This window comes from Calonectris borealis, chromosome Z (assembly GCF_964195595.1).
Source record: "Calonectris borealis chromosome Z, bCalBor7.hap1.2, whole genome shotgun sequence".
Classification (NCBI taxonomy): domain Eukaryota; kingdom Metazoa; phylum Chordata; class Aves; order Procellariiformes; family Procellariidae; genus Calonectris; species Calonectris borealis.
Window position 1 is genome coordinate 56,953,004 of NC_134352.1, and position 11,581 is coordinate 56,964,584.

Consider the following 11,581-nt stretch of genomic DNA (forward strand, 5'->3'; position numbering starts at 1 on the left):
AATATGATATCTCCAAAGCTCATTAGAAATTCATGGTTGTTCTATACAATACTGATGCCTGATTATCTACTTTAGCTATTTTATTTCTTCAGAACTTAGAATTCCTTTCATTTGCTCCTCTTTCTTACTAGTTGAAGGCCTTTCTTAAGGTCTGAGCTGCTTTTCCATATTTATTTTTAAAGAAGATCAGCATTACAGCAAATAATTTTGTAATATATAGTTGGGTGAAAAAGAGTAATAAGCAAATTAGAAGTGAAGAAGCAGTAATATTTTCCTTAAAAGTCTAAGTATCATTCATACCATATTTACATTATTCCATCTACTTTGCATTTTCTTGTTCTATAGGTAAGAAATTGTGAGTGAATACATAGTTAATTAGTAAGTGCACAGAAATAATTTACAAAGCAGCACAAGTGAGCTAGGTGATTGATAGGATTGAAGAAAAGAGCTTGTTCTTCATGTGGAAACCTCAAGGGGGGGGGGGAAAATCTTACCATAGAGTGTTCAGCTAATACAGATACTTTGTAAGATGAAATTGTGTTCAGCTAGGCATCCAAATGTGTGGTGAGTTGTATAAATTACTGATACAGATTCTGCTGCTTATCACTGCAAATTTGAAGACGTGAAAAAGATGTCATGAAGAATACATTTTTTCTTTTAGTAAATTTACTTTGCTAATAGAAAGCTTTATTAAAAAAGGGATCATCAATAATTCAAACAGTAAAAGAGCATTTCTCAAAGACAAGTTCTATCAGCATTAATTTCTTACTCTACCAGAGTATTCAGCCTTATAAAAAGAATCCAGTCAATCTTTACTTGGACTGTTTCTTCTCACACGTAGCTAAAATAGTTTGAAAATAAATATTATTTCCTCTTTCTAGTTTTTTCCTCTTCACTTTTCTAGTTGCATTCATTCTCTACTAGTCTTTAGAAACTTCTAGTTTTTTCTTTTTGTCTCCTCCTTTTTGCAACCATTTGAATGGATGGTATTATGTCAATGAGCAAGTGGTAGGTATGGGAACACGAGGTTTCTACTACTCAGGAGATATGATTTTCTTTTTTCCAGGTGTAGTTCCTTAGGAAAATACTTCCTCACCTCCTCCTTTGAAAAATTAAAACTTATATTTTGAGTAGTGCAGATTGCTGTAAGGGCTTCAATTTCTCTCTAAATCTCTGTCAGCCACTCAGCGGTTCTGTGGGTGCTATAGTAATGAAAAGAAGATGCACACAGATTCCACAGCCATTTGAATAATCTCACTTTCTGCAGTGAAACACACTCCTATATCTTGCTTATTGATGATATCCTTAAGCACTGCATGTTGGATTTTGTTCTTTAAAACTGAAGTAAGCAGCACCATGACATGGCTTAAGGTTACTTTGGGCTTATTTGAGGAAACTGCAATATTCCAATAACTAGAATTTCTTCCAGAATTTTGCTCTTTGAAAGAGGTGCTTAGATGAAATGGAAAGCTGAAAGTTTGTGATGGAAATTTCCATCACAACAACTGCTGCAATTACTGATGTTCTCCTATAGGAGTGCCCAAAACAACACCGCTGGTCACAAACTTCTTGAAAGATTGTTAGGTGAGGAAGACACAACTGCTTATTAAACCAAAACTAAAATCATTATTGCATAATCTGTATCTGAATGAGGCATTTTGAACCTAGACTGGATTTGTCCTTTAGTAAGTAAAAGCAGCGGACCTGAACGTTGAGTACATAAGTACTGAGGATGCAAAACATTTCAAGACAGGTACATTGCTCTCTTTTCATTCTGTTTTTATTCTTTAATGCACAGGTGCCTTGACCCAAGCCATTCGCAATTTTGCAAAAAGCCTTGAAGGTTGGCTTTCAAATGCCATGAACAATATTCCACAGAGGATGATACAAACCAAGGTAGACAAAAGTGTTGCAGTTATTATTCTTGCAATAGCAAACCAAGTGGGCAGTAGCCTCTAAAAGCAGTAGCATTTTAACTTTAATGCTAAATTTCATGTTTAGCATCAAGTATCAAATAATGGGAGAGGAAATAACTTAGTTTTGTCAAAAAGTTGTAAGGAAGACATTATTTGATCTGCTACATAGACATAATTCACATATGAGGACTCATTAATATAGAATATTAAAATGAAGGTAAAGACTCTATCTGCAGAATTAATTTACAGATAAAGAGTACAATATTTAAAAATAAATTAATTTCTTCATAGGTTGCCGCTGTAAGTGCCTTTGCCCAGACTCTGCGAAGATACACATCTCTTAATCACCTGGCTCAAGCAGCTCGTGCTGTGCTTCAAAATACTTCTCAAATCAACCAGATGCTCAATGATCTTAACCGTGTTGATTTTGCCAATGTTCAGGTAAAATGTAGCTTTAAATAACAGGCTTTTTTTTTTTTTAAAAAAAGTGTTATTTCCTCTATGATTTTGAACTTTATTGTTAGCTGTCATTGTTCTATCAAGAAAGTGAAGTGAGAACATTTTGCTGATTCATATACACCGTGATTCAGTCCAAATGTGAGAGCTTACACTTTAGGAAAGGAAGAGCTCAGAACCATTATCTGTTTCTATTTACTGTCTTGAAGTGCACATATTCTTCCAACTTCTATGCAAATGTAGAGCAAATACATTCTTAGAATGGGTACCACGAATGATGTCTTAGTAATAGCATAAATGATATCTTAGAATTAGATCTCAGATAATAGCATAGCTTCCAAATGTCTCTAAAAGCTATTAAATGCACAACATTGTTTTTAGTAGGCTGTTTCATTATTTCAAAGACAAAACCATTGGTATACTTCATCTAAGTGCCTATGTTTAAATTTACAAGATCTCTTGAGTAATTGATTAGATTAGTACAGATTAGAACTAGTTTCCAGTTAGCTATAGAATATGTTTATATTTTCACTAAGCTTAATTTCTCCACGTTTCTGCTCCTCTGAGGAAAAGCATTTTTTTCCTTTTGCCCAGCAAAGTGAAATGTTCCAGATTACTGGTAGTTCTATGTTTTTCTCTTTTCCTTGTGAACGAGTGTTTTAACATACTTGTTAATAATCTTAACAAAAGTCAGTCAACACTACTTGACCAAAGATACAGTATGTTAAGTATTATACTATGTTAACCTGGATACAGTCTGTGATGAATGAGGTGTTAACTTGGCACATGACAGCTAAATTGCTTATTGTTGTATGCAGAGTGTGTTTCTCCATTTGCGTGCAGTTTATGTTGTACTTTAAGTAATATGTAATCTATTACTGCCTATAGTCAGCAAAGAAAACAATCCTTGTTTACATACAAAGCTTTCTTTTATAAGATGATGTAACAGAAATTGTCTTTAAGCTTAACTTTTTCAGAACGAAAGGAACTTTGCATTTGATTTCTTGCTGCTTCTTTTATTACTTTAGCCCCCATTTAACTGTTCTGCCTGCTTGTCCTGCCTGTAGTCCCAGAAAAGCCTGACAAGTCTATTTCTATTTTCTGTTTCAGTAGAAAAATTATAAATGAGGAAAGCAGAAGCCTTTTTTGAATGTGGAAAACTACAACATACTTGTGTCGTTTCCATTGTTTGTTCTCATTTCTTTGTTTGATGTCTGCTCTTATATGTTATGCTTTTCCCATCCATTTGCTTTCAACAAAATTATGATAGACATAAAAATAAAACCTGCTTCTTAGTTTGTCTAGTAAGTGGGTTTTGTCCTTTTCATCCATTGAATTGCTTAATCTTTGAGAAAGAATTACATTCTGTGTTTTGGGTTATGTATTGTTAATTCAAGAGTTGCCATGTGCTGTGACAGGAGCAGGCTTCCTGGGTGTGCCAGTGTGATGACAACATGGTTCAGAGACTAGAAACAGATTTCAAGATGACTCTTCAACAGCAGAGCACTCTGGAGCAGTGGGCTGCCTGGCTTGATAATGTAATGATGCAAGCATTGAAACCATATGAAGGAAGACCCAGCTTTCCTAAAGCAGCACGACAATTTCTGTTAAAATGGTCTTTCTACAGGTAATATTTAATAGACTTGTAAAAAATTCTAACTATTCTATTAGTTTGCTGAATTGTTCGCTATAGTAAACTTGACAGATTAATATCAATCACTGGCTTGCTAAGTCATGAAAAACATGTGGGGTTTTTTTCAGAAAATTATTGTTGTTAACCTTGAAGTCAGGGCTACTTGCAAATCGGCAGGGACTTCAATGATCCTTGTTTATTGTTTTAAAGGCCATGTGCAAATGAATGCAGGTGGAATTTTGTCCCAAGTTAGAAACATAATATGAAATTTTTGGGTTGAATAACTACACAATTATTAAGCCACTATTTTTAATACTATTTGTTAAAACACTGTAGTATATATGTTTATTAGATAAGGAAGACAAAACCTGTTTTTAATGTGTAAAAAGAACATTAAGACAAGCATTCCATGTTAGCTGCTTATTGAAACAGTTATCAGAGTAAACCTCATTCTGTGAAAATGACTGCAGCAACTACTTGCTGAAGATACCAGAATTTGTCAATATAATATGTACACACAAGTCTATCTTTTTGTAATTTTAAGTTTCAAAGTTTTAAAATCGTGACAATTAAAACTGTTGTACTGGGAAACTGGACACTATTTAAGCATTAGTTTGTTTAAAATTGCATAGTTTTCTTACCATTTTAGTTGTTTATGTTTTCAACAAAGTTTTCTTTCAAGTTAGGTTTTACACATGCTCAAGAATAGGTAGTTATGCATATATCAAAACAAAGAAGAACTGAAAACAAGGCAATCTGGTTATTTCTTATGTAATGTGGTGTCCAACAATACCTTCAGAGAAAGGAGAAAAGCAAATGATGGGCTTTCCTGGACATCTCTTTCCAAAGACCATAAATCATTTATTTGTGGATAATGTTATTTTTGAGAATATTGGTTCTAAGGTGAAATGTCTACATGGAAAAGTGTTAAAATGACTATGACATATAATACATAAATATATATATATTTTTCTATTTTTGAATAGCTCAATGGTGATTCGAGATTTAACCTTGCGCAGTGCTGCTAGCTTTGGCTCTTTTCATCTGATCCGCTTGCTTTACGATGAATACATGTTTTACTTAGTAGAACATCGTGTTGCTCAGGCAACAGGAGAGACACCTATTGCAGTTATGGGAGAGGTAAGATAATATGTAAGAGACTAGAGTGATAGATTTAGTGATGAATTTAAATATGTGTCTTTGCAAATTTTTTAAACATTTATGTGGAGCTGTAGGATATTCTGCAACATAACAATAGATTGGGTTACAAATACATACAAGAGTTTCAAATTTGTTTCATTGGTTGATTGTCAGAGTACTAAAATCACATTGAATTCTACCAACCAATTATTTCCAAATGAGTTTGCTCCTTTACAAATCCGCATACAGATTCTCGTGCACAGTTTGAAAAATGTTGATCGACATACAACCTTTTTCCATTTTTTGAGAACTGAATATTTTATGTGAAAATAAAAAAAGAACAGAGTAATAGGAAAGTGTTGCTTACATGGATCTGTTTACATGTATTTGCACACATTTTGAATTCCCACACAAACGTTAACAAAAGTGAGCTGAATACCCCATTGACTTGAGAAGGACAGCTTACATGCAGAATTTTGGCTTGTACGGTGCCGTTCACATACATGTTATAAAACAGCACAGATAAACATAAAGGTTTGCAACACAGTTGATTTTCATACATGTGTTTCAAAGATTATTGGTTTAAAAACCAGAGTGAATTCATAACCAGTTTTTTATACTCATCTATGGCATCTGCAAGGCAAAGTTTCTCTCATCCCTCTTTTTCCAGTAGTTCATCTAACCTTTTATTTTGAGTGAGGTGGTGAGGAACGCATAAATTGTCATGAAAGAATTGCACTTCAAAAGTGCTGGAAAATGGATATGTTTGAAAATATGCAGATAGTTAATGGGACAGATTTGTTACATTTTTACACTTGGGAGTCCTTGTATCATATTCTATGTTACTGATAAATTGCAAGTCATTTTGCGAGTTGATTTGGCATCAGGTATCATTCTTCCCTCAAGATATATTGATAGGTTCATTAAATACTATAAATAGATGCTATACTTTCAAGGTAAATTGGAAATGTCTCAGCTTTATTTGTCAAATGATTTTATATCAAGTAGCATGACATATTTCAGAAAAACTAAATAACAATGTTTCTGCTTAGTGACCCACCAATAGCATATTTGCTTAATCTCTGCCTTATATTTGCAGTAAGGTACTACACAAGTATACAGTTACTACATTCTTGTCTTCTTAACAGACCTTGTATATGTTAGACATAAATGTAGTGTAGGGTCTTCTAAGAAGTTTATGTAGACTGAAGATGGAGATATTATGAGGAAGTAAGTAACCCAAAACTTTTGGAGGTGAGAGGCGCAGAATAGAAGTAGTAAATACTCATTAAATGCATGTCTTTTTATGTTTCTGTGTATTCAATGACTGTAACTGAAATAAAATGAGGAAGTCTAAGACTATGGTCTGACAAACACTGTAAGACAGTATAAACTGGTGTTGCAGCTGAGAAAAGCATTCTCATTCTTCTCCCTTCCTCTTCTCCCAGCTTTGGACACAGGTATTGCCAAAATTGTTCTGAAAAAGACTGGTATCATCATTTATGGTTAGAAATGTATTTATCTAAATAATTTACTCCTTTCATTTGAGATTCATTGACGGCATTTTGCTCTGCCGATTCTTATTTAAGAGAAACTTAAAGGATTCAGGGAAGGAAAAAGAGGAAGGTTGTACATGTAGCTTGTGAGCAACTTTTTTGAAAAGGTCTTTTTTTGATGTAAGTAAATCAGTTACCAGATTGTAAACCCTTTCTCAGCAGTGCCTTTCATCTGCCTTATAGGTAGATTTGCAACACTGTGACACACCTTCATTTTTGTTCCAGCACAATTAAAATGGTCTCTGGGAAATTTTGGAAAGAGCTTTTTGTTAAAATATTGGCAGTTCAGAATAGATATCCGTCATCATTTATGGCTTTATACATCACAGAAGTAGCTCACCTCAAGCAACAAAGACCCTGATGAAGTAATCTTTAAAAAGTTTGTACTTCCCCATTTTAATTTTTGAGGGTTTACTTAGTGATAATTGTCTTAATAAGCACAAGACTGGGATGGAATGGAAAATGAATTGCTGTAATATGGATGTGGCAGCAGCCAAATTATGTGTTTGAATGCTAGCCTCAAACCAGTGGAGCACAGATTGCTCCATCACAGATACTCTAAGTTCACATTTGCTTAAGACTGTGTCCAGTTTTTTTATTGTTTATTTTGCAGTTTGGTGATTTAAATGCTGTGTCCCCTGGAAATATGGATAAAGGTAAGCATTTTAATCTCTTCAGTGTATAATTCTGTATAGAGCTAATGTGTCTCTTCGAGCAAAATAAGTTCTTACATTTTAAAAATAGAGTAAAACAGGATTTAGAACTGTTTTATGCATTAATTTAGATATGCTTTAAAGTGCATGTATATGTTATGCAGATACATTAATATATTATATGGATACAATAAGCTATCTATGTAATATGCAGCATATGATAATGACTAGAATATTGTAGGTTTGTTTTAAAATATGTTTCAAAGATGTTTATTATTGACACAAAAAATATTCCAATTTTTACGCAGAATTTAGTTGTATCTGATGGGACAGAGGAGGGTAACAGCTGTGGGAAGAAAGACAGGAGTGTGCTTATGTATGTTTGTCTGTAGTAAATGTTTTGCTAAGTGAAGAAGGCAGAATTGCATGCAAGTAGTTGTCAGATAACTTGTCAATGAAGAGGATAGAAAGAAATGAGTTCCTTATAACCTCCTCATGCCATATTTTGACATACATTCTTATACTGACTAGTTAAGTGATTTGGGGTGACTTGAACCCAGATCACTCAACTAGTCAGTATAAGAATGTATGTCAAAATTTGGGGTCAAGTCACCCCAAATCTCTTCACCTCCGTTTCCCTATCTTAATTAAGAGTAACAACTTTTTTGTTCATCATGTCTTAGAGCTGAGAGGCATTTTGCAATATGAAGTTAACATTGTTTGTTAGAGATTGTTTTTGAGATGGCAGTTGGTTTTTCCACATACTGTATCAACAGTGTGTAACTCAAGTGATGAAAGCTGAGAGTCTGTTCACCTATTTGAGATAATCATTGAATTCTTTCATTCAAGTTTTAAATTTTCGGTTTGTGCTTCATCAGATTGCTAGTCTTCCCTGTATTTTTGTATTTCAACTGTTATTTGCAGAATAAAGGCCTTTGTATGAGAATTTTTTCCTTTCATGCTAGTTTCATGGTGGTTTGTTTGTGCAGATGAGGGCAGCGAAGTTGAAAGTGAAATAGATGAAGAGCTGGATGAAAATGGAGAGCCACAAGCCAAGAGAGAGAAAACAGAGCTGAACCAGGCGTTCCAGGTGGGCTGCATGCAGCCAGTGCTTGAGAGCGGAGTACAGCAGAACCTCCTGAACCCAATTCATAATGAACACATTGTTGCAACTACTCAGACTATCAGACAGTGCAGTGCTACTGGAAATACATATACTGCAGTCTAATATGAAACCTCCCCCCCGACTCCCTCCCCGTTACATTAGTCCTTTGGGTTTAATATGAAAAAAAAAAATAAAGAGAATAAGTCCGAAGGTCGACTGTTGTCAAATTTTAGCTGTGCTGAACATTATTTTATTGGAGTTGTTAAATGGAATGGGTGTATGTATTTTGCCAGATCTGTTTTAAAAAAAAAAAAAAGAGATTTTTTTGTAAACAGAATCATTTTACATTGGCCGCTCAATATGAAGAGTTTTCTTAGTATTAAATGCAAGGAAGATTTTTGCAAAGCTTAATGTTAATGTTTTTGTCCTCTTATAATAATTTAATTTTTTTCATAGTTTTTAAAAAATATTTTAATGTTAATTATTAGTTATGATGATGATTTCATATAGATAGGTTTTTAATTAGATGCACTTCTGTGAAATATCAAAAGAACTATTTTCTTTGATTTACACTGGAGGCATACTTATTTGACAGCAGATGTATCAAATTTGTTATAAAAGGTGCTTTTCATTGGACAAGGAGAAGACACTATTTTGATAAAATTGTGAGCATTCCGGGGGAATTTTTGTAATAATGCTGGAGGGTTGGGAAGATCTAATTTCTTTCTGTGAGCAAGAAGCGAGTTTAAATGACAGAATTGTAACAGAATTGGTAATGTGGTAATGTGTACGTCATAAACGTACCTAATTATCTGACCATCATGTAAACAATGCAAGCTTCCTTTAAAATCAACAGTTCCAGATATTATTTGCATACCAGTTCCTCTGTTTTGAAGACTACTGATTCTATATGTAGGGCCACTGAACGGGTGCTTTTGGCTGTTGAGTGGTACTGTAGCTGTTAGAAACTGAAGCTAAAAAAGAAGTGACTTGATTATTATTATTAATTTTAAGTGTACGTGCTACTTATGCTGAACTGGACATACAGGAAAACATTCCATTTGGATGACTTTCTTCTATTCCAGGTCTTTTCCTACTAGTGGTTCAATCTGCTGCTCTTAGAAAAGATGATTTATAGAATGCAAGGAATGTAGCAACCTGCATCATTTTCCTTTCAAAAATATTTCCTTGTTGTTAAAGTGAATTTAAATTTTTACAAAAATTAGATAAGGCAGTGTAACTGGCACACCTCACTTGTACTTATTCCCAATTGTGTAGAATTTGAATAGGTGGCTAGATGGACCATTGCCATTTAAGAATGTACATCAGGGATCATTGTACCTCGGCTATTACATGGTGCCTTAAACAGAACTGAAGCTAAGACTTAGTACTTTTTGTTATTCTTAACTCTTAAATTAATTCAACAAGGTGTGCCTGTCATTTTCAAATTCCCTAAGAAGCAAGGACAGGTTACATAGCCTTCAAAAGAATAAAAGGATTTTTTTATTATTAAATGATTTTAATATCCCTCTTAGGATGACAATAAACCTATTTTTTCTCGTTTCTAGCTGGATTTCACTTTATTACAAATAAAATTTGCTTGGGGATTTGGAAAGCAAAACTAGCTTTAATACCAACTTCAAAGTCAAAATAGATTGACCATAGTCCCAAGCATGATTATATATTTTCTAAACCCTTGCCTACTTTTAATTTTAAAAACTAAAAAGAAATAAATGAGCAGGTACATAATGCAGTGCATGTTTTCAATTTCTATATTTTGTGGGGTATCAGCCAGATATTACATTTTAATGGCTAAATAATGACAGTTATAGAGACCATATTAATCGACATTAAACAACTCAAATTTTTTCTTCTTAAACATTTCATTATGCAGACACATGAATTTGCTACACTAAAATAGTGGAATTAAATAAGCAAAAAAGCCAAAAAGTGAAGGAGAGCACAAAAAGATCAACTTTACAGAAAAGACTGTGTAAGAAAATTAGGGATTCTTTTATTTTGGTTTATCTAGTGTGTCTGAAAATGACTTTAAAGTCATATATGCCAAATGGAAGACGAGCATGTAAAATGAACAGCGTATTCATAGCAAACAAGTCTGTTGCTAGAGTTTACATATGCTCCAAATACAGCTGCACATCAACTAAAATATCCTAACATTATTGGTGTACAAAATTAAATTTTAATTCCTTTGCAGAATTGGGAGGTGAACCCATCCTGCTCATTCTATGTAGGCATAATTCCTACTAATGTCAGTAGATGGCTTTTGCCTCAGTAAAAAGTGAAAGTGAGGTTTATATTCATTATTTCTAAATTCATAAATGCACTGAATCTCATTATAGATTTTGTTCTCACATATATCGCTCAGTGTGTCCTGATTTTTCCTTGGAAATCAGCACATCTGTACCCTTCACCAAAAATGCTAAAACTAAGCTGTGATAAATATTTACTCCCCTTCATTGTGCATTATAAGATGTTTACAAGTAAAATAAAGTGAAATAATTCAACATTTTTTTCATTTTCAGCTTTTTTTAATACTGTAGTACTTGTTTCAATTTTTGCGTTGACGGACCTATAATGTTTTCTTATTATTGTCCTTTCTTGGTTTAATGTTGAATTTGTTGTTGCTGAGAAAAGAGTACGATTGTAATAGGTTAATCTAGATCACGAAAAAAGGTGGGACCTGAGTATCTTTCATTATTTAGTTCCCCGCTCCACTCAGTTGTTCACTGTTCACAAAGTGCAAAACAAAACTGAATAAAAATCTGAATATAAAAATGGAATGTATTTCATAGCTTCTAAAAACGATGAGTTATCAAAACAAATTGGAACCATCCGAAGTTCAGAAAACTGAATGGATTCTGTATTCCTATGCTTAAATTCTAAAGATTTTACCAGATTTTTTTAGAAGAACTGTGTTACTGTAAGCTGTGTTGTGTACTTACAGGTTTGGGGGTCTTCTGTTTTGTTTTTACATTTACTGAAATTTTAATCAAACACTTAGATAAAACATTTTGCACACTCTTGCTATTTAATAGTTGGGTTTTAGTAATCATTGAACTACAGAGATACGAATACCTCAGTCCATAGTCTATAATGTGTAG

General features: G+C 33.5%; 1 protein-coding gene across 3 annotated transcripts in view; it reads left to right on the top strand.

Moving 5' to 3' along the window:
• The window catches only part of RFX3 (regulatory factor X3), a 140,587-nt gene extending 129,223 nt beyond the window's left edge, over positions 1 to 11,364 (top strand). For all 3 annotated transcript variants that reach the window (XM_075136899.1, XM_075136900.1, XM_075136901.1), the window contains 6 exons: positions 1,799 to 1,896; positions 2,208 to 2,357; positions 3,791 to 3,999; positions 4,992 to 5,145; positions 7,315 to 7,357; positions 8,344 to 11,364. In XM_075136899.1, coding sequence (XP_074993000.1) covers positions 1,799 to 1,896; positions 2,208 to 2,357; positions 3,791 to 3,999; positions 4,992 to 5,145; positions 7,315 to 7,357; positions 8,344 to 8,582 — 893 coding nt within the window. In that variant the 3' untranslated portion in view covers positions 8,583 to 11,364. The remainder of the gene's footprint in view (positions 1 to 1,798; positions 1,897 to 2,207; positions 2,358 to 3,790; positions 4,000 to 4,991; positions 5,146 to 7,314; positions 7,358 to 8,343) is intronic.
• Positions 11,365 to 11,581: the final 217 nt, after the last annotated feature.